We start from the raw sequence: 24,314 nt of genomic DNA, 5'->3' as shown, positions 1-24,314 counted from the left end.
TTTGATCTTGGGAGCGATCCTCGATCTCACTCAGTCTCTGCTCCACTTCGGTCACCCTGTGGTCCGTTTGTTCCAATTTGGAGGTGAGTTCCGACATGCAGGACCGAAATTCGGCTTTGATGTCTGCCATAAACGCCAGTAGGTCACCTCTGGTAGCTGGGGTGTCACCCTCCTCCTAGGAGATCATTGGGGTGGGGGCAACTGAGTCCGGTTTCTTTCCCTTGTCAGGAGCGGTGAGCATGGTAGCAATATCCACGTTTTTAATAGCCTTCGACTGTCTCGACATGTTGGCGAGATCGTGGGTGGGGAGATGGTTTGGAAGGTCCACCCTGTGGATGGGTGTCAAGGCTCTTGATTGCGGGGGGGGAATGCTGGTTCCAAGCTTGGACGGTGCACAGTAGCTTCAGACAAGGGGGTAAGCTCTCCAAATCTTGATGGTAGGCAGATGTGTGGGGCGAAGGTTCCGGTGGGCAGATAGATTAACGTGTGCCCACTTGGGACTGGGCCAGAGAGAACAGAGCGGGTAATGCAGTGGGCCGGGGCGCCCCAGGAAATATGCAGTCGGGTCGCTTCTGGAGCTAAAGGGGGCTACCCCTCCGGAGTCAGGGGTAGCCCGGGCTGAAAGTGCGGCTAGGCCCGGGGCTCCAGGTGGGCGGCGTTGGTCAGGCCTTCCTCGGGGCCTGCAGCTGTGGGTCCCTCAGCGTGGCCTGGCTAGGACCCCCCCCTCCTCCGTGGACCCAGGCTTGGATCCCCTGGAGGGGATGGTAGTAGGGGGGGACCCCCAGGTCCCGGGCCCGAGCGGAGGCCCCAGATGATGTATGGGCCGGGGCGCCCCAGGAGTGCGGCGTAGGGGGTCTGGATCTCTGGGTCTTGGGCAGCGAGAAGTGGAGGCAGGAGCCCGCTGGGGAGGGGGGGGTGGAGATGGCACGTCCGGAGGGCCCCTCCTGTGCGGCCTCGGAGGGGCGGGGGACCAGCCCCCCACCCGGATCCACACCCCCAGCAACCCCTACCTGATGGGCACCGTCCGTGCCGTTCTTCGTCAGGCCGTCGTGTGCAGGCCTGGAGCGGTGGTGCGGGCGGCGGAGCTGCGCAAGGGGAGGCCACCGGAGGAGAAGTCCGGGGGGGCCGATGTCGCTCCGCCGCGCCCCGGGCGCCCGAAGAGCTAAGCCGCGTCCGGATGCGGCCTCAGGAAGCTCTCCCCGCCCTCCCGGGCCGAGAGACGAGCACGGCCGCCATCTTGGGGAGTCGTCGCTGAGGACGGCTCGGGGATCCGGGGTGGATAACTTCGTCCCCGTCCGGCGTCACGATCCCCGCTTCGGCCTGCATGGGCCCCAGGTCCTCCGACGTCCTTGGGATCAGCTGGGCTCCGGTATCGAGGCGCGGGGCCGCATTAGGGGCCCAGAAGCGGCGGGCTTCGCACGGCGGGCCTCAGAGGAGCAGCCACATCGTTGGGGCTCCAGGCCACGCCCCCGCGTTTGTCTTTCTTGAATCATTGTACTTTATGATGGCATTGGGTTCTTTATGATTTTATATGGTCATACTATATCATTGATCTTTTTGTGTTTAGAATTTTCATTTATGATGTGTGTGTTTAACTTTCATCACTGATTTACACATGGTTACTAACAACACTAGACCTATTGGAATTATATGAATGAAAATAATGAATTTATTTGGTATGTTGCCCTGAAGAAGATCTATGGCTTGAAACACGTGTAGAGGATTTGCAAGTTCACAAATCTTATTTGCCTTGGTAGTTTATCAATGTGAAGTATAACCCACAGGTTGAGCGCTGCTTGGAATCTAGTATCTAATTTGTTGTGATTTGTTTACTTATTGGGCTGGAAGGGGAGCAATCAATTTCTAGGTTTCTCTGCGACACCAGTCACAAGAGACTTCCAGCCACTAGCGCATTGATAGGGTTTGGTGCCCCATCCGGTTTTTGTACCTTAATAAAAAGCTTACTAATTACCATAAAAAACTTCAGCTGAAGGGATGCTGCTGTACATGCAAAACCTAAAAATTGCTGAAATTCACTCACTGTCTTTAGCAACAAAATTATCACCCCCGCCATGGACTGCCATGATGTATCACATGATATGACAAATGACATCACCATTGGGATCATTGTTAGGGAGAATTTTCATTGCTGTGCCAATTCCCTTTAACCTTAGAAACCCCCAGCTCTTTTGCTGGAGTCAGTGCTTTTTAAATTGTACTCCTCAGTGAGTGGGACCTTTTTCTCATTCATTTGTTTTCCGGACTATGATTTTCTATGCTCCTTATTGCTTTATGGAGTCTGATAAACTCCATAGGCATTTGCTTTTACATTGTGACACACAGCACCTTTTGTGCAGCGCAACTGAGAAGTCCCTTGAACTTTTCTAAATGTTTAACTACATTTTCTTCAGTGAACTACTGTTCCCAAGAATAGTAAAATGACCCCTGTCTTACTTATCTTTACTTTATGGGTCCAGCACACACCACCCTATGCGGAGTGCTGGAGGATTACCTTGTAATTCCTTTAACCCATTCCTCATGTAACATTGTGTTACACTAACTCACTTGAATGGCTGGTGGCAGTGGTGTCTTTTTTTACTATCTAGTGACAAGTATCTGCAGGCTGATCCCTCAGCTGCAGTGCTGCACACAAGGTGACCATTTTCCCCAAATTGCCCCTGTCTTCTTTTTTCGCCATTTCTTGTTAGTTAATTTCTTCTAGGCTCAGTTGTTTGCATCAGGCTTGAGCCCTATGTGTAGTTTGCCTTTGGTGGGCTTCAGCCCTGAAGCCCGCCCAGGCTCCAGTGTGTCTGGAAAGGCAGGAAGTGTGGGAGGGTCCCGAAACTTCCCTGTCCTTTGTCTCTAGGTGTGCCTGACTGAAACTAGTTCCTATTGGTCGGCTGGTTGTCCTGAAAGAACAGCCACCTTGCTGTGATTGACAACCTAGGGCTGTGAATGAATTGGAACTTGCATTAAAAGCGAGGTTTTTAGCACTAAGAGCAGAGTCAACCACTGGAGGACAGAATCAGAGGCAGAGGATGAGAGAAGACACCAGCATCACCCACCAGGACCGCAAAGTGCCCGGTGAAGCCCTGCAGCTGTGCTGACCACATTTTCGAACCGACAGAGATGGCCCGCAAAGGAAGGCTCCTCCCTTAGGCTAGTTGGACCAACTAGGCTTGCCACAAACTCTATTTCACCGCAACCCTCAACGTGCTACAACCTTCCTTTACTGCAGAAGCCCAATACCCAGGGTACCTTGACCACTTGTGAGTGCATAGTCTTCCGAAATCCGAATCCATCCAGATCTTCGTAGGCATTCAGAAGACCCTTCAGAAGCATGAAATCCCTGTCCAGATTCCCCTTACCAGAGTCCAGAACCGAGGGATCAAGGAAATCATAACCAGAGCTTTTCATTCTTCATTGGCGCTGAGAAAAAGGCGCCAAAACCACAAAGAGCCACTGAATCGATGAAAATCCATTGCTGCCAAGCCCCTCTCTCAAGTGCTGCTGTAGGAGCCCGCCAGACATCCTCCCTTTTGTCACCACAACCAAGGACCATAAACAAGGGTCTACTGGATTGCATCGTGACGGCAACCATCTGGAAAACTTTCTTTTTTTTCAAGGTACTGTGGGGCTTTGGCTATTTTATCCTTTTGCCATTTAAGGTGCTTCCTACCTTTGGGAGTGCGTTTTAACCCAACACCAAGTTGACCTCATCGTACCGGCATTGGTCTTACAGCTTGTGCTTTCTAAAGGTGGCCCTCTTGAGTTACTGTGATTTCTCTTTTGAACACTCACTATATAAGAAGATTTTTCTAAGAAGACGAGCATCAGAACTTTGACTTTGTCCATTGACTTTGGCTGTCCTTGCTCCCTAAAGGCCTCATTCTGAACCTATTGGCTTTGGCAGTGAGTGTTCCCTTACAGGTCTTAAATGTTGAACACTTTAATGCTGGGATAATTGACTTACTACATTCCTTTGGAAGAATGTAACTGTTCTTATAACCTATCAGTCTGTTCTGATCTAACCCTAACCATTCCTTCCTGAAAAACTCAATATTGCTAAGGTGATACTATATAAATGATGTACTAACCTTGAATGACGTCACCTCCAGGTGCTGGAACATGTGTAACATTTGAATGAATTACTCACCTGCTTTATTGTGCACGTTTCATACAAGTTGTACAGTTTTATGCAAAGTTCCATTGTATGAGGTTGATTTGAGATGCCTTAAACAGTGTACTACTACCCGGCAATTACGGGCAAACAAAAGGTTTCGGATGATAGCTTTGTACTGCTATTTTTATAAATCACATGAATAAAACTGTTTTTGTATGAAACGTAAGTTGAGTGTTCTCTTATGCACAGACCACCGATAGGGTTCTGTACAAGGTGTGCTGGATCCACTCTGGGCCAGCGTCAGACAGGTGGGTAGCCTAAGTCCCTGTTGTTACTACATTAGACCCCCTCGTGACTTAGGCCCCCCTTACAAAAAAGAGGGCCACACTACCCCCTTATATTATAAAAAGGTTTCAGTACTAACAGAATTTTACTGCAACTATGCCCTGTGCATAATGGGACTCGGTTTGGGGTGTGCACTATGTACGAGCCATGCTCTGTGAGACTTGTGGGTAGTGGTACTACCTCCATATCCCAGTTCCCAAAAATGTAGGCCATGCAGTACTGGTACATTAGGAATGGGTGTGCACCCCTAGAGTGCAGCCTGTGGACATGTCTCAGGTGTGGCACTCACATGGCACGACCAATGTTCGTCAGAGCTGAGTATTATAGAGACTGGTAGTGCATCTTGGCAATGCCGACAGGCCATGTCCCAGTCACAATGCCCACTGCGCAGGTCAATAGGCAAACACCTTTGGGTACTGTGATCAAGTGTAGAGTGCGTGCTGAATGTTTGCAGGCCACATTCCGTGTACCCTACCCACAGGGCATGGACCAATATATCCTAAGGGTTTTGTGTTGAAATACCAATACACCTAATTACACATCATCAGGAAAAAGTTACCAGACCCTTTGTTTGCAGTCCGCATTTACTGTGTTTATCTTTACACAGATACACAAAACATCTTGTAGTGCATATTTAGTACGTCGGCAAGGTACACAGTGTCTGGAATGGGGTATGCCACGCAGATGCACCAGAAACGGCCTGCAGTTAAATACACATGCAGGCTCTGCACCAGAATTTCACGAGCTGAGCCTGCACGTGTGAGCTGCTTCCATAACAGCAAAGGATTCCTGCCATCTGTGCCTCTGTGAGTCAACCATGCTGCATGCATTTGGACCACAGAGTAAACCAATATATCAAGCATGTTGGCCTGTGGCCTGGCTGTGGTCCTTATTTGGTGCATGTCCTTAGGAAGCGCAGTATATATATGGTGCAGCACATTTACAGTGCACTGTCTCTGCCTGCGGCTGTGTGCTAATCTTATCTGGACCAAGCACCCTCCACAACATTTCGTGGATTCATAATTTTTAGATGCCTAAACAATCTTTCTGGAAAGTATGGTGAAGATCGGTAAAGCGAATTCAAAGTTATACTGCGTTAACAATAATTGAATGCCTCCAATTAATAAAATGCCATGGGTGTTGCATTCAACTCAGCTAACAAATAGCCATCCACCATATTTGCTAACGAGAAGGATGTCTCACATTTAATAAAAACAATCTTTCTGAGAATATCTTAAATAACCAGCCATAACTTGATCAAAATAAAGCTGCACATCTGCAATGCAATCCCATATTTCTGCTGCTCTGGCTTGCAAGACAGCACATAAAGTTAAACACTTGCAGCTGACATCTTCATGAAACCTGCAAACACGGGTTTGAATCCCGGCAGCCGGGCCAACCCAACCAATCCTTCCAAGGTTGATAAATTGAGTATCATGCAGTACGGTTTTAACAGTTATTAGTCCCTGGCCAGGGACAATGAGCTTGTAACAAGCAAGCCCATTGTTGCTTGCTGAGTCGTTACCAGCCTGACAAAGCCTTTCCCCGTCATGCATTCAATGTTTGAATGGCCACCATGGAAAGGAAGAAGGGACTACATGCAGCCCATTCTCCCTGTTCCATGGTGGCCATTTCTTTGTTTACATTTTTTTACTCTTTTGAATGGCCGCCATGGAAAGGGAGAAAGAACTACGAATCCCATTCCATGACGGTCATCTTTTAAATATGGGCCCCAGGGCATTACCTGAAGCAGTAATGGCCCCCCAGCTTGCGGCTTATTACTTAAATAAGAAATGTCAAGACAGAATTCAGCTTGTGGTGTGTGCTTTATAAATGGAAAGTGTTATTACTATAAGAGCACTTGTTGAGTAAACTGAAACACATACCTATGTGTTCGCCTTTCAGGCTCCAGAGTCGAACAGTGCAGTCCATGGAAGAGGTGAGAAGTAGCTGGTCTTCATTTACTGGGCATACACTGTACAAGAGAAATAAGAACTCATAATATGCTTGCTTTCCAGTATTCAAATACAAATCTTCAATAATAATTGGAACAAGTGGAAAAGGATGTGAAAGGGGACGACGTCATTCTTCTACATAATGGGCCTCATTCCGAGTATGGCGGTAAGGGATAGCGGCCACCGCTAACGAGAGCGGTGGCGGTAATCCCTTACCGCCATACTCCGAGTTCCCTTTGCGCCATGGAGGTTTTAACACCTGCTTTTAGCAGGTGTTAAAAACCATGGCGCTAAGGGACCTTGATGTTAATTACGCCACCGTAATTTACGGTGGCGTAATTAACGCCTTCCCCACGTACAACCAAGGCGTTAATAGCGCCATTGGTTAGCGCCGTACTCGGAATGAGGCCCAATGTCTTTGCTAATATAGGCCATGGCATTGCTAGTCTTTCGGGGAAGGTAGGCTGCCTGTGGTTTCTCTGTTGGCTCTGCGATAGTCTGACATACAAATATGTAAATGAACACACTCCAAGATTTCGGAACAGGGGCATTTTTTCAATTCAACTCCTCCCTCAGCCTAGCATTTTTGCTTACACAGTTTGATATTCAAGTAAAAACGATGAAACTGTTGGGTGACTGGCCATTAGATTTTCTCCCTCTCATGTTCTTCCTGCCGTTGAACAAAATAGCAGTTTGCTTCTGCGTAGAGAGTGGAACTGGAAGGAAATTGATTATTCTGTGCATCAAATATTTAATTCAAGAACCCTGGGGCAGACATTTAAAAAGTGCCACAGGTAAAGTAAATGCAGATGTTGAAGTATTTTTTACTTTCAGGACTAAGGGTGCCCTTATTCTCCAAGGTGACCTGCATGTTGCAGGGGGGCTATGCACCAGCGCAAATTATTTGCTGGCCAGCCCCCTTGCATACATTAGTGTCAGGAGCACACTTCCAACACCAATGTATGACAGGCGCCCATCAACAGTGGTTCAAACTGCTGCTGGTAAACACAAAATAATGCAGGGCAGGGTCAGGAATCACATCGTCATGTATTGTGCATCCCCCTTGCCTGTTCAAAAAGGCGCAAGGGAATATGTTTCTTTTCTGCACATTTTAACGCTCATTCCATTTGTGAATTGGGGATGTGCTTTAAAATGTGCAGAAACACTTTGCACTATGTCTTACTTCTTAAAGGGCTGCAGAGGGGGATCTGAATGTGTGGATGCCTTTTGTGGATACAGGGCAACTTTTTTGGCGAAGTGAAGGAGATGCGCTGTGCCTCTCATCGCTTGGGCCAATAAAGGTTTTGAGAATCTGGTCCATAGTTTCATGCCTTTTACTGTTGAACATGTGTCGGAAAAACAGTCTTTACCATAAAACAATTCTAAATACTGTGAAGGCATCATGAAGCAAGACACAGATATCAGATTCACAAACACTTTTATTAACTTAAATGTCTGGATGGAAAAATACCTATCTTGCCCTATGCTAAGGTGGGATTTCTCTACCTAAATGAAACTAAGGAAAGTCTGAGTCAAAGAGTACAACTTAAGAATCTGTCTGTGTCCAAAAACCTATACTTGCCCTCACAACTAATCTATATAATGTTTAGGGATGTTAGCAACCAAAAGAAACCGTGTCCAACATAACGTTCTGAACTTCTTCCAGCTTGCAGCTTCATTTCAGCTCCCTTCCCCAAGTAAACAACTATATAAATACGTAGAACGGAAATGGCAGAAAGACAAAACCCAATAGAGCAGAGCCACCTTGGCCCGACACCTTCATCAATACAAGGCCGAAATCCGTAAAGCAAAAAAAGCCCACTAAAACTCCTGAATCCTAAACTGCAAAAACTCCAGCAAAGAACTTCACAAAATCATCTCCGAATTCACCAAACCAACATGCACTACCACCGTCCCGACCCCCTCACAATCACTGTACAACTCACTCTCTCTCCACTTTTACGCCACAGCTCTCGAAAGAACAAATACACTATCCATCAAACTGGCTCTCTTACATCCACCAGGCAACCCTCCCCCCATACCGGCCAACCCCCCGCCTGTGACCACTACGCAACCAACTTTCGATTCCTTTAGTCCAATATCATCCGACCAATTTCTCAAACTTCTCTCTGCCCGCAAACCATCCGGCTCTCCGCTAGACCCTTGCCCCGCAACAACCCTCAAGGAAATTTTCGCTTCTACCTGCACAGGAGAACATGTAAGATCCATCATAAATGACTCCCTTTCCTCAGGTATTTTTCCTGACACATTCAAAATGGTTCATGTCAAACCTCTACTAAAAAAACCCTCCGTCGACCCTCTCGAGCCCAAAAACTACCGCCCCTTCTCAAACACCATATTCCTTGCCAAACTCATTGACCGAACCGCCTACTCCCAACTAAATGCCTTTGTTGAAGCAAACAATCTCCTAGACCCCGCGCAATCAGGTTTCAGAGCCCGTCACGGAACTGAAACCACCCTAACGTCAATCTAGGATGACCTTAAAATCATGTCAGACTCCACGGGATGCGCCGCATTAATCCTTCTTGACCTATCCGCCGCCTTTGACACTATCAATCACTCAATCCTCCTTGACCGCCTCCACTCCCTAGGAATTCGTGGTACAGCTCTCAAATGAATAGCATCATTCCTCAAAGATAGACACCAAATAACAATACTCTCCACTTATTCCTCCCAAGCCCGACCAGTCGACATGGAAGTCCCACAAGGAGCATGCCTATCTGCCCTCCTGTTCAATCTCTACTTAACCACCCTCCCACCAATAATTTGTTCACACAACATCCTGTGTTACAACTACGCGGACGACACTCAACTAATTCTAAAACTCCTGAACTCAAAACCCAACTGCCGACCTGACCTTGCTTCCTGCCTCCTTGACATAGAGCTCTGGATAACCCAAAGCCACCTCTTGTTAAATCCCTCCAAAACTGAAATCATGGCATGTGGCAACTCCAAACTTCTTCCACACCCGTTACCTTGGTCATCTGCCATGGGCAATTCACCGACTCCCTCTAACTCAGTAAAAAACCTCGGATGCACCCTTGACTCTGATCTATCACTCTCACGCCAAGTCAACAACGTCTCAAAGGCCTGCCACTACCACCTTAAAACTCTTAGGCGCCTCTTTCCATATCTCTCCTTTCCCAACAGACTCTCTGCGGTCCAATCAATTGTTATATCAAGACTGGACTACGCAAACCCCCCTCTACCTAGGAATCCATGCTTACCAACTGAATACACTTCAAAGGGCCCAAAATGCTGCAGCCAAACTACTACTTGCGCTTGGCCCGAGAGACCACATCTCCCCAGCCCTTAAGACTCTGCACTGGCTTCCAGTGGTCCGAAGGGTGACTTTCAAAACCTTATGCATTTCTCATCGAGCATTGCATAAATCCGGACCTCAATATCTTCAAGACAAGCTAAAACCCTATCACCCTCCACGTCCCCTAAGATCAAGCTCAGCCGGCCTCCTAGTCATACCTAAAACAAACTCAGTCAGGTTAGGCGGATCATCATTCTCTGCCTTGGCCCCCTCGCTGTGGAAAGCACTCCCACTGCACAACCGCCTAATGAAGATCTAATGTCCTTCCGCAAACTGCTGAAAACCTGGCTCTTCCCCGAAAACCAACCCGTACGCAAACTAACCCAAACAGAATAACAGCAGCTCAATGACCCCAATCCAACAAACTACTAGATCCTAGATAACAATAAGACAAATAACATTACAACATCAAGATCCATGTGAGAAATCAACAACTACTAACCGCTAATGTAAACTAAAAGGACAAACAAAATAGAACAAGTAAGTAGTCCAAAGCGGTGAAGTGGGTAAAAAGAATAAATTACACAGAAACAGTAATGAAGTTTAAATTAATGAATTAGATGTAATGAGTGCAATGGATAAAATGAACAAAAACGGGCAAATTGAAGAAAGAGAAGAGGATGGAAAGATGATTATGAGAGACTAATGAATACACAGACAAATGTCTCAGACTGTATGAGTGCATGGCATAAATGGAAAGTACAAAATTGAAGATTCAAGTACATGAGACGAGAGCAGTGCATGAAATAGATAGAGAACACAGAACAGACCCAGTGCGTATGACAAGGAACATGGCCTCAATCGATAATGCATGATGAATGAAGTGAATGGAGCGGATGAAACCATTAGAATGGTTGAAGTGAGTGCAACGGATGAGCGCGCTGTGCGGACGAATGCGTTGAGCGGATGAGTATGTAGATTGGATGAGTGTATATAACGGATGAGTGTATAGAACGCACGAGCATGCTGAGCAGATGAGTGTGTTGAGTGGATGAGTGTATAGTGCGGACGAGTGTGTAGACCAGATGAGTGTGTAGAGCGGACAATTGTGTAGAGTAGATGAGTGCGTAAGTGTGGAAGAGTGTATAGAACGCAGGAGGGCATAGAGCAGTTGAATGTGCAGAGTGGATGAGTGTAGACCAGATGAGTGTGTAGAGCAGACGTGGCGGATGAGTGGAGAGGTGCGGATGAGTGTGTAGAACTCAGGAGCAGATGAATGTGCTGAGTGGATGAGTGTATAGAGGGGATGAGTGCATAGAGCGGAGTGCATGGTGCGGATGAGTGCGTATATGCGAACGACTTTGTAGAACTGATGAGTGCATATAGCAGATGAGTGCGTGGAAAGAACGATTGCATAGAATGGATGAGTGCGTGGAGCGGATGAGTGTATAGAGCGGATGAGTGTATAGAGCGGATAAGTGTGTAGACCAGATGAGTGTGTAGAGCGGACAATTGTGTAGAGCAGATGAGTGTGTAAGTGTGGAAGAGTGTATAGAACGCAGGAGGGCATGGAGCAGTTGAATGTGCAGAGCGGATGAGTGTAGACCAGATGAGTGTGTAGTGCGTACGTGGCGGATGAGTGCAGAGGTGTGGATGAGTGTGTAGAACTCAGGAGCGGATGAGTGTATAGAGCGGATGAGTGTATGGAGCGGATGAGTGCGTATATGCGAACGACTTTGTAGAACTGATGAGTGCATATTGCAGATGAGTGCGTGGAAAGAACGATTGCATAGAACGGAGGACTGCGTGGAGCGGATGAGTGCGCGGAGCCGATGGGCCCGCAGAGCGTATGGGTGTGCAGAGCGGATGGGTGCGCAGAGCGGATGGGTGCGCAGAATGGATGGGTGCACAGAGAGGAAGTGTGCGCAGAGCATAAGAGTGCGCAGAGTGGAAGTGTGTGCAGAACAGACTAGTGGGTAGAGCGGACGAGTGTATAGAGCAGAGGAGTGCGTAAGAGCGAATTAATTCACGGAAACAAGTGGATTACATGAATAGATCCGAGTGCATGGAACAGATCCGAGTGTATGAAACGCTCTGGAGATCGTGGAACGGTTCGGAGTGCGCGGAATGGTTTCGGATTGTGTGGAATGGTTTCGGAGTGCGTGCAATGGTTTCATAGTGCCTGGAATGGTTCGGAGTGCGTGGAACGGACTGGGAGCGCATGGAACTGACTGGTGCGCTTAGAAATACGCAACATACATGAATGGTTTGGAATGCATGTAACGCTTGAAAGATCATGTAAACCATCTCATCACATCGCCATGCTTACTCTCCTCTTTACACCACCATTCAACTAGAACACAGAGATACTATGACACCATTCGGTATAGCTGTTCTCATACCAACATCTGCCTCATACTCCACATCACTCTAACTAATCACTGCTGATTTCACCCCCTTCCCGCAGCCAGGCGTTCTCCTCAGGCCTAACGCAGCCACAACCGGTCTGGATAAAACCTGCCAGAACGAACACATACTCCTGATCTCTCAACCACCACACCTACCGCTATGAAGCAGTTATTACACGAATGCCACACCAGCTGCACACATATCCGGTGCTCACAAGCACCTTTGACTCTCTCTACTCTCTCCACTGACTTGAACTTCGGTTCCCCAGGGCGTTCACCCTACCAGCGCCTTCAGACCATACCAATGGTACATAAGGCGCTATATAAATGCAAAGTAACATAACATAACATAAAACAGTTCCAGCAAAAAGTCTCAAAATTACCTCTCTTGAGTCCAGGATTATACAGTTTTGATCAATACTCAGGACTCCCTTCCCCAAGTTCCAAGTAACATAGTTCCAAGCACAAAAGAACCTTGAGACTCCGGTATCAATTCAATATTTGTTTCAAGTTTCAGGGTTCCCTTCCCCAAGACTTAATTTCAGCAGAACAAAAATATCCTTTGTCTTTTTAAAATTCTTTGTCACTATTGTGCCTTCTTTGTATGGCTGGTTTTTCATTGTAACTGTATTGGAATAAACGTCAAAGTTTTAATTAATTTTGCTTTCAATGTCATTTTCTGTTATATGCAGTTTTCACGTAATTTAGTATCCAATATGCCTTTCTTTCTGTGTTAAAGTTCCATTCACTTTAGAATTCAGCATCTAATGGTTTTACTCGAATTTAAAGTTCTGTTTTACTTCTGAACTTAACATGTAACCATTCTGCTCTTCATAAAGTTTTCACTCAGTTTGTCATTCCATCGACATTGGTTGTACTTGTTAGGGTTTTCATTCAGTTCGGTATTCAATAGGCACTGGTTGCGCTCAGAATACACTTTCCATTCAACCTGCTGTGTAATATTTCTTTAATTCATTTCAAATGAAATGCCCAGCATTCAGAGACTTTCACAAACGTGTTTGCTCCCACACGTGACCACTCTGATACAGAGTATTCATGGTGTTTCAATATTTGACATTGGTTTGAATCGGAGACCTTCGGAAAAGTGTGTCCTCAAACACGTTACCACTCTGATACAAAGTATTCCTCAAACCGAAAAGTTCAAACGCTCATGCACCGGGTTTCTCAATTTCTAAAAACTCACCGGTTGTGTTCACAGGCTTCCCAGCAGTGTGGATCATACAGCATTCTGAAATTTACGTTAGGGGTCCAACTCCTGCCCCTCAGGCCCTCCTGTGGTGACCTCCTGACACAGAAAAAGGAGCATCTTGACCAAAAGGAAAAGGGACAGCCTCTCCACACGGCTCCCTTCACACTTTTCAGTCTGTTCCACGGAGCCCCAGCTCCTATGCCATGCATAGTCCACCTCTCTCTGCAGACCTCATCTTCTCGGCATGGTTTCCAGGTAAAGTTCCCTGCTGCTTACACCGGCCTTCCTGCTGCTTCTCCTGTCGCTCTCTTTGCTGACTCAGCTGGTCTCCTGACAGACTGCCGGTGTGGATGTCCAGTCAGCCATGCCCGACCACAATTTAAGGGACATGCCTGGCGTTATCTGTTCTTAACAGGCATCGTCCTCATCCCAGTACCAGCGTCTTAAAATAGTCTAGTCTCCATTGCTCCCAGTTGCCTCTTCTTCATCCCAGTACTGTCAGGGTTTACATGTGGGTAGACAAGGGGAGCCTACTTACAATAACCTATAAAGCTTGGGAAGGGAAATTAGGGAAAGAGGGATACCATGTCCCACCCAAGGGCTCCACCCCCCTAGTCCCCCACCCAGCGTCTTAGGATCTTAGGCCCTTAGGCTCTCTCCCACTCTCCAGGTCACCCCCTCCCCTTAACTGTGTAACTGTTTCTGTGATGTGTTCTTAGGCTTTCTCCCACTATATAGGTACACGCTACTGGTTAGTTACCTGTCTCCCCCGCCTCAGTGCATCCTGCACCGACCCGCTAGGGTTTGGGTCTATTTGACAGAAATCATTTGTCCTAATCACCGTCTCCAGAGCCCTGGTTCTCTCTAGGCTGGACTACTCCAACAGCCTCTTTCTTAACCTGCCTTCCTCTACTCTCTGCTCTACTCTCTAATTCAGAAAAGGACTGCGAGAATTGTCTGTGGCCTCAAGCTCAGGGATCATATCTCTGCAGCCCTGAAATCTCTCTGCTGACTCCCGGTGAATGCAAAGATCAAGCTCAAGACCCTCTGCATTGTCCACAAGGCTTTCTGGGGCTGGGGCCCGCATTACATCCAACTCTCTCTTCCTAAACATCTTCCTTCTCAAGTCCTTTGCTCATCTTCTTCCAACTCTCTGATGGTCAGACGCTTGTCAAGGAAGAGAGTGGGAGGCAGATCTCTCTCCTCTGCAGGGGCCCACCTCTGAAATGACCTCCCTGCCTCTCTCAAACTCGAGCAGGACCACCTCAGGTACCGGAAGCAGCTCAAAACCTTCCTTTTCGCTTCTGCTTTCTCTCTTTCTCTCTCTTGCTGACCTACCTGTCTGCTGCACTGACTGGTCGCCTGGCTACCTTCTGAACCCAATGGGCACCAGGCTCCTACATGACCTGTAAGTACCGCCACTGCCTCCAGGCCTCTGTGCACTTATGGGTTGGATCTGTAACCCTACAGTCCCCTGCCTCCTTGCACTATCAAGAGCCGGCTCCCCCGACTACACTTATTTAGAGCAAGGCTGCCCGGATCGCACTTCCCCTTTTCCTCCCCCTGGCACTTGTCCTCTCCCCCTCCCCCTGCACTTGCACGGTCTGAATGACGCATGGCCTAGTAAGATTGTTTGTTTCGTCCTCCCTATGGCTCCTTACCATGTCTTGTTGCACCTTGAAACACTTGTGTGTATGAGCGTTATAAATGATGCATCATATCATACCATATGAGGGGATCCTCCCTCGTTTCTTCGCCCCCAGGGTCGGGATCGAAGACCGATGGCCTTTCCTTGGCCACCTGCACAGCCGATCCAAGAGGTTTAGGAGAGTGAGAATGCCCTCACCCTTCTCGCAGGAGATGCCTTGACTTGTGGTATCTTTCTAATCGCAATAATGTAATGTAGAACTGACCCTGTCATGCATTGTATTCAAGTAAAACAGCAGAAGCTGTTCCACCTGCATTTCTATACTTCAAACAGGAATAGACATGCTTTTTTCTCTTTTTCTTTTTTTAGCATTTCACATAGACATCCCCTTTTAACGATATGGGTGCTCGGGGCCAACAATACACTCCCATCACTAATGTATGCAAGGGGGCTGACTCTAGTGTATAGTAAAATTAACACACATGTAAAACATATACTGAACACAGTACCTACAGGAAAACAAGGGAGTTTAGACTTTACCAACAATGCCGGGACGGCCCCCAAAAGACATAATATGCTTGTCCTTACACTACCAGACCAGTATAATCTCATTAGACCCCCCCCCCTGAAAAGGAATGATAAAATATAACCACCGCTAGAAACAGTATCCTAATACAATTTTTATGTTTTTTATTATAAATCGTATTCAAATTCCACAACACAAAAAGCATAAGCCTTATCTATATTGAATAAAATTAAGGTTTAAATGAATACTAACCGTAAAGAGTTATCTGACATAACACTTGGTATGCATTTGAACAATTCTTTACAATTTTCGTTTATCAGTGCAAAGTGGCACTATAGCTTCGGAACAACATTTTTGTCAAAGAACCAATGACATAACATAAGAAACCTGTACTTCCTAGGTGGATCACACAATGCAAAGTTATGCTATGCTGCATATCCAGTTCCAGTTCTCCTGTACATATCACCCACCATGTTCTGTTATTATCTTATCTAGGGTATCGTACTTGTTAGAGTATGTCAAGTATGTCAAGTGGGCAATAGTAAAATCAGATCATTTCTATCCATAAGGATATAACATTTAAACTACACTTCAAATAAGATTCCCATAAGGTTGGGCTAATGGAAGTCAACGGCCAACTACAGTGGTAAGTGGGCCTGCAACACCCCATCACTGCATGACCCAGGTTAACCCTGATCATAATCCAATGAATAACCAAGGGCCCTAGGACTCAGGGTCAAATACTCATGTTGTCAGATGCAAAGGACTTGCCTGAGTGCAAGGCTTCTTCAACAGGGCAGGATACAAGACCTGGTTCCCAGGGGCTTATGCCCAGGACCAGCGATGACTCAAAATACTAATACTATGCCATCCTAGTTGGTTGGCCATCCAGCCTGGAGGATAAGCAACAAAGAGGAAGGGGCCTGAAAGTCGGAGAAACCTGACCAAGTAGAACCCGATGGATCAAGGGACCAAGATGGGAAATCCAGACAGCAGAAAACAGTTCGACAACGGGGGCAATGGTGGAGCAACCCTAGGTCGGTCTAGGCATTAGGAGAAGGTGAGTGGTGATGGCCACTCTTGTGAACAGTAGAGACTCACTACCTCAAGGGGCTAGTCTCATGGAGTTGACAAGGGGAGGCAGCATGAAAAGGGCCCAGAAACAGCACTAGCATGGGACATACAGTCCAGTACGTCAGAGAAACTGGGTGAAAGAGGAAGAACAGCCCAGGGGTGACTTTCAGCAGCCAAGCGATGACACCAGAGCTTGAGAAAAAGGAGCCCCGAGCTCAGGCAATGGAGCCAAACATGGTCCTTAAAATCATCAGCCTAGCTTTGTGTGAAGTCCTCCAGAAATTCAGATAAAAATTCGCTGATCTAAGGAATGCGAACGGTCTAATCCAGAAATACGCATGAGCTAGTCTAATAGAGCCGTGCAATCACACAACACACATAAACGCAAGGGTTCTGGTGCCAGCCAATCAGGCTGACCCAACACATTCGGGTCGATCCACACAGTAGGTGTATTGGGGCTTTCTGGGGCAGAACACCAGCTTAAGCCAGTCTGAACCACTCTGCGGGTTGAAGGGATGGGCTCACAGTAAGGCCATGTTTGCGCAACAGCCATTTTAAACCTGCCTCAAGGTTCTCAAAAACAAAAAGATGGCCCACGTCAAAATGAATGAGGGTAGGATTTCAAGCCCTTGTTGAGTGGGATCTGACTGTTTATCTCCAAATTGCTAATCATGCCTCTGCCCCTCATGATCCTCTCCAATCAACACTTATTCTTTCCGTGTTTACTTTCCTTCTTCCTTATGTTTTGCCTCTCTTGCCTTCATTCTTCCATTTGTTTCTGAACTTTTAGAATGCATGGCCTATACTCTGTTATCTCATTAGCCAAATGCTTGATCTCTCTTTTTCCGCCCACAGCCTGGTTTCGGTTCAGCTCGTTTTACTGAAACAGCTCTCCACCATGATCTACATTTTCTTACTGCTGCTCATTACAATTAACTGACATCTCCTCTAATTCTGCTGGATTGGTTTGGATCTTTGGAGCCGGTGGATCACTCTTTTTTTGTTCACCTCTTTCCCAGCTCAGTCTCCAAGGGTTCTGTTCTCACACCTTTCCACTCGATTTACACTTTAACTTTGGGTGGGTCCTGCATCCACTACTTTATGGTGTTCCACAGGCCTCTGTTCTGGGACCTTTACTATTTACACTTTATATTATTACACTTCCCTCCATTATCTCTTCTTATGGCCTAAGCTGTCATATCTATGCTGATGGCTCCGAAATCGTGTGTTATTCCATGCATTTTCTGATCATCTTCATGACATAATTTGAAGCTGCCCCTCTGCTGTCAGACAGTGGATGCATTCCCACTCATTTAATCTCAAATGACCCAAAAACAAATCCTTATCTTCCCTGCTCCTTCTCTCTGCACTTTTCTTTCGCCATCACATATTGTCTTTCCCCACACTTTGCCTTTGCTTTCTTCTTCTGCCTTTAATCGTTCTTGTCTTTTTCTTTTTTCTGTTATTTCTTATGTGGCTCGTTCCTGCCGGTTTCAACTCTTCGACATTCACAAAATGTGCCCTTTTCTTACCTTTCAGTGTTCCAAGTCGCGTGACTTTGATATTTCCTCATCTTGATTATTGTTGCTCTGTTCTGATTGGTCTACGTATTATTGCCCTTGCACCCTTACAATCTATTTTTTATTCTGCTAGTCACCTTCTTTTTTGTCTCCCTCCACGTTCCCATATTTCTCCTTCTCTTGCTTCTCTTCACTGGCATCCTTTTCCTTCTCGTCTTCACAATCTCTGCGTTATTTGTATATTCATTCATGGTCTGGCACCCCCTTAAATATCCTCCCTCATTTCTTCCAATTATCAATCATCTTCTCTTCTCATCATCTGTCAGCTGTCCCTCATGTCCAATGTGCTCAATCGATTCTATGTTCTTACATCGCTTGTTTTTTTGTCGCTGAGTTTATTCTCTACAGTTTTTTGCCAAAAAACTCATAGAATAAAATTGTATTTTTTATTTGTGGGGGTTAACCTGCCAAAACCACCTCCCCTATTATTTACTACCTATTCACTCCCTGACCACTTATATCCCCTTACCCTCCCCCCTAATTTTTTGATGAGTTTTGTTGGCAATAAAAACTCTCTGAAAAAATGATTGGAAAAAAAGGGCGATGTAACCGCGTCGTAAACCTCAATCACATTTCCAGACTTTTTCTCTTTTTACCCCTGAGCTCTGGAATGCGCTTCCTCTCAGTTTACATTAATCCGCCATTCTTGCTACTTTCCTCTTTACTTGATACCCATTTAATTTCTTATTATTATTCTGTGTGTTTTTTGATAATTGTATTCACATGAGCTTGTCTTGTTTTTTTGTAACTGATTTTACAGCACTTTGGTAAAGCATTTTATACATTTAAATAGTTGAATAAACCAAAATATGGAGGCAGTAGGGAAAGGTCTGCTCTTCTTACCTGGTAATACTGCACACGTGGGCTCTCCAACTCTCCAGCACTATAAAAAGGAGGACAATTAAACACATGAACTACATGCATAGCACACAATAAAGAGGAATGCTTCAGGAACAATTTGAATGTAATATTTGAATTGAATTCAAAGTAACCACTCACGAACTGGAGGTTGAACTTCTGCCCCTTGCAAGGCATATTCCAAAATGTGCCAGATGAAAACATAGCCCAGTTGGTCAGAAGCAATGAGCAGGCAGTCATCTCCAGTAGAGGCAAGGTCACTGACCACAGACTTATGGCTAGACTGGAAATGCAAAGACCAATAAAGGCTGTTATTATGGCACAGCACGTGGGGTACAGACTAGTTCACACAAAGACAGCTGCAAGGGCATTATCTATACTAGATTCGGAATCAGCTGATTTATGATGACATGAGCCAGGCTTCACACCAAAGGCAAAACATTTCAATTCTTGTTGTGAAAGAAACACTACTAGTACCCCAGTGCCTCGCAACGCTCCATAGTATCCATAAGGCACTTCTAGGTTCTTGCAGCTCAACAAGACCCTTGGCCACTGACTGGCACCAGCGCCTTCCGTGTCTGGCCGCTACATTCTGATGATCATATATTCACCCAAAGGCTCGTCCCATTAACTGACATTGACTTTTACACCCATAAGACCTATGTTAAGTCTATGTACTCTATTTTTGTCACGCCCTTGTCTTTCATAAACTTAGTTTGTTTGTTGACATTATTTTTTATTAACGTTTAAAAGGAGTGGTAAAGCGTTTATATTGTAATTCTGGTTGTGTCAGATAGGCACAGGGAATGTCCTGGGCTGTCCTTGTTGGATTTTTTCTGTTCTTCTACTTGGACTTGGTGTTAATCAAATGTTTATTTCTATTTTTAAATATTTTGGTGGGGCTTGATCATGTGTCTTTATTCTGTCTTCGGATATGATGTGTCGGTGAGAGCCCACCACCCCCCCACACATAGTACGCCACCAGGCTCTTAGCTGCTCAGCTACCCTACACTGAGAAATGAGTTCCGAACTTGCTTATGCATTGTTACTCTATCTGCATTTTTATATATCTGCCTTGTTACCAAACACCTCCTATTACCCGACTTCATTTGCAATAGAAAACACAATTGTCATTAGCATCCCACAATACTCACTGCAGGAAAATAGGCGAATACTTTCCCGCCTCTGGATATGTTCCAAAATGTGATGCAACCTGCAAAAGAGTTCAATGTATCAGTTGGTGTTCAAAGTCGCTAATAAGGGATGTACATGCCAGCCAATGCCTTTAGATGCAGATATAGTTACACAATTGTTACACTCCTTGGCATACATGCACATTTCTATATTATTTATTCTGAAAAATGATTCAGCCCTACTATTATGGCCGGCAGGTCAAGAGCCCAACGTTTGTCCGCCTTCCGCAACTTTGTCAGGGGATATCCTCAATGGAATCCTGGTATCTTCTGTTCCTGAAAATGTATGAAAACGTTCTGATTGCTACCTTAGTATTCAATTTTCTAGGTAACCAGCTGAAGTACCCGGGGACGTGGCTTGGCGGCCATGCAGTGAAGCAGCACTACCTCGGGGCTCCTGAGTGATCCTATGCACAAATCAATCAAACTGGTCTGATTCGTTCTGAAAATACACAGGATGGTGTCAGATGGTGGCAGGAACATCTAGGCGAAATCTTGCTGTGCAGAGGAGTGAGATGACGCCATATGCCAGCCGAAACCGAGCCGGGCGGGAGGTGAAACAAGATGGCGGACGGGACGCTGCCAGCTTAGAAAGAATGTGAAGAGAGGCGGGCACCCATACAGGTGGCCGCGTAAGCAGCGGAGCAGACAGTGAAGAGGAGTCGGAAATAAGGGTGAACCCCACTGAAGAGCAACACAGCAGCAAAGTGAAGTTTGAAGCGGCCCAGCTGCTGGAGACAGCACACAAGAAGTGGAGGACCGTAGAAGACCGCAGAAGCAGAACTTCAGGCGAACCCTGGAAGAGGCTGGAGGGAGAGGAAGGAGGCGCTCATCCCACAGAGCGTTGGTCCCCCTCACCTCACAATCCATGTTACTGCACGCAGGCGACCGAGAGCCGCCAAAGGGAACTGCTGGGAGAACCCAGCGACACCTCGCCCACACACAGGGTGGGAGGAAGCGCAGGTAGCCTGCCTAAACCCTGGAATGGGCCTCCAAGGAAAGAAGATTGCCCACTGCATGAGAGTTAGAGTGAGTCAAACAAGTGAGTGACCGGGCTGCGACACAGGCACAAAGCCGCCCAGCTGCCGGAGACAACACAGAAGGGAGCCGACATCAAAGGTGGAGAGGCGTGAGATTCTAAGGTGGAGCGGACTGCTCTGCAGAGGATCGCAGAACCCAAACAGCAGGTGAGCCCAGGAGGGGAGCGTGAGAAGCCAGGGTACGCCAAAACAGAGGATACAAGGTGCACAATACGCGGAGCAACAGACTCCCCTCACCCCACAATCCTCGCTAACATTCAGGGGGACCGGCAAATGAGCAAGCCCATTAGCACTGCGCACTATTATAAGTGATCCGACACCTTGCCCGCGCAACAACCTGGTGGAGGCAGAGGTGACCGCCTGAGCCCTGAGACGGGCCTCTAAAGGGAGGAAGCATAGCTCATTGAAAAAAGCATACACAGCAGCACGGCACACGTCAGAAGGAAGCAATTAGCACAGAACATCTAGGAAAGCAGAAGCAGAAAAGGGGACTGTCCTCCCTCACCCAACCCCTTGGGGTGTATGAAAGCTGTGAACACGGTGAGAAGAACTGAGAGGACACCCCCTACACATGGTAACGCCCTGCAAATAACAGAGGCAAGACCTGAGCTTGCGATACGACACTAAGCAGGGAGATCCCTAAAACAAGAGGAAGAGCGCAAAAGGCCCAGAAACAGCAGCACCCAAGACAACAAAGCCACATTATGCACAAACACCAATCAAGTTGAGGCAACAACGAACAGAGCAACACAGCACCTGAGGACAAGGATATGCCGGACAAACAAAGTGGAAGCAAGGGCAAGCAGACTAGCATGGAAGCTTACGCCCATAAGAGTGACACTAGTCAACACACCCAACAAATGCCAACACAAGCACGGCAGGATCGGAGCAACAAACAGGGTGTCAAGAAGACGGCCCCATCCTAGAGGCAATATCAGTGCTGAAAACATCACTTGAACACAAATTAGATGCAGTAATAGTGGACGTGGGCCTACTGAGACAGGACCTTCGGGCCCTGGCAGATCGAGTGAGCACAGTGGAACAGCAAGTGCAGAATAACACCAGCAACATCAGAAGCGCCCAATCCCAAATTACAGACATGCTTGGACGGATACAGACTATTGAGCACAAGGTCGAAGACGCAGAAGGGAGGGCTCGACGAAACAACATACGGATAGTCGGCCTACTGGAGGGAGAAGAAGGCAGGGAGCCTACGAACTACGTAGAAAATCTACTACTGCAAGAAGTGGAAGCGGAGATACTATCACAGGGCTTCTCAGTAGAAACAGCCCACAGTATCCTGACTAGAAAGCCCCCTCCGGGGGCTCCCCGAGACCTATGATAGCCAAGATTAAGAATTTCAAGAACCGAGAAAAGATAATGTTCTCGAGGGAGGGAGGCGCTATGACCAGAAACTCCTCCAAGATAGCAATTTACCCAGACTACACTGCACTGGTGCAAAAAGAAAGAGCACGATTTAGACCGACAAAAGAGCGTCTCAGGAAGGCGAACCTGCGCTATATGCTACTGTATCCCGCCGCACCAAAGGTGCAACAAAACATCAGAACTCATTTTTTCGAAACCACCGAAGAGGCCCACGATTGGATGGACCGGCAGGGCATACAACAACTGAATGGTAGAAATGCACATAATGACGGGAACGCACCTCTGTAATGCGCTGACGGATGTGCCTGAAGAGACCTGAGGGAATATAGAAGACCCCACACATGAAACTCAGGACCAGATGGAATAAGTAGAAGGAGACAGAAGGAAGCGACTAAATGGCTGGCCTGAAGGCCACAACGTCAAAGGTCCCCACGAAATGTCAAAAGTTTGAGATGACAGTTCAAAGGCATCACGCTGCGGCGTGCCAGCCTCAGGGAACTGGGACCGAGCAAGGAGGGCAGCAGAGCCTGAGCAAGGGGAGGGAGGCTGGGCGTTTGTTTTAAGTTGAAGTTTGTTGGTTGAAAGGCAAAACGAAAGTGGAAGAACCCACCAGTCTCAAAAAACATGAAGGCGCACAAGACAAAAGGATAGAGGCACAAGGAAGGGGGAAGCTATACGAGACACTGAAGGGGAAAAGGCACCCAGACAACCCTCCCCTGAGCACAGATTGCACACAAATAAGAAGAGGATACAAAAGCCGAAGAAATAAAAGCAATAAACACGGGGGAAGATAGCAGAAAGCATGAACAGGCGGAACGAGCAAGCCCATGGGAAGAGTTAGGCTGCATCAAGCGCTGCCACAATGAGCCTTGAAGAAATAAGCATAGCCACATGGAATGTACAAGGACTAAACAATTATGTCAAGAAACTAAGAGTATACGCATGGCTAAACAGATCAAAAGTGAAAGTGGCAATGTTGCTAGAAACCCACCTGATGAGAGAAATAGTCCAGGATAGCACAAAAGTGGGGAGGGAAAGGACAGCCTTTCTAAAGTTGATAGTACCCCCTGTGTCTTGTACTACTACACGAATATACCCTACACTATACCTGGGAAATTCTTCAGGCAACTGAACACAATAGCAAGGGAATTCCTATGAGGAGGAGGCAGAAACAGACTGGCACTAAGCCCACTGCAAAGAGACTGAGTAGGGAGCGATCGCATTTCTGAACTTTGAGCTATACTACCTGGCGGGCAGCTACAATTTGTGGTACACTGGCTGGGGGATGAGACTTCTATAGACACACTGATACCGCAGCCAGCACTATGGCACTACTATCTGAGAGAGATAATATGGATGGAAAAGCCCTGGAGCCGAACTCTCCCCTCCCTTGCCACACTGGGCCTGCCCTTATGGAGAAAAGCATGGAAAATCCACAGAGACCCTGACCCAGGCTTGGCGCAGATCCCACTAGCAAGACTGGTAAACACTCAACCAGATGCGCTCTTGTCGTACAGAATACACTGGGAAGCTAAATGGATTGCTCAAGTTGCAGACCTATGGAAGGAGGATAGAAGAATACGACGTACATAAAGGCCAATTCATGCTAGAGAGCAGCATGGTAATGGCAATGAATAAGAGGTGGCCAAAGCTATCTGAGGAAACTGGAACAGGAGAGACACTCG

At 46.9% G+C, this 24,314-nt stretch overlaps 1 protein-coding gene across 4 annotated transcripts in view; it reads right to left on the bottom strand.

Annotated features, from left to right (window-relative positions):
• The window catches only part of LOC138516177 (cilia- and flagella-associated protein 337-like), a 716,411-nt gene that overhangs the window by 123,601 nt on the left and 568,496 nt on the right, over positions 1–24,314 (bottom strand). For all 4 annotated transcript variants that reach the window (XM_069631108.1, XM_069631107.1, XM_069631105.1 and 1 more), the window contains exons 20-23: positions 20,165–20,223; positions 19,152–19,293; positions 18,996–19,035; positions 6,355–6,443 (exon numbers count right to left, since the gene is read on the bottom strand). In XM_069631108.1, coding sequence (XP_069487209.1) covers positions 6,355–6,443; positions 18,996–19,035; positions 19,152–19,293; positions 20,165–20,223 — 330 coding nt within the window. The remainder of the gene's footprint in view (positions 1–6,354; positions 6,444–18,995; positions 19,036–19,151; positions 19,294–20,164; positions 20,224–24,314) is intronic.

Source organism: Ambystoma mexicanum, chromosome 6q (assembly GCF_040938575.1).
Source record: "Ambystoma mexicanum isolate Mex_15411 chromosome 6q, UKY_AmexF1_1, whole genome shotgun sequence".
Lineage (NCBI taxonomy): Eukaryota > Metazoa > Chordata > Amphibia > Caudata > Ambystomatidae > Ambystoma > Ambystoma mexicanum.
This window is presented reverse-complemented; position numbering and strand designations above follow the sequence as displayed.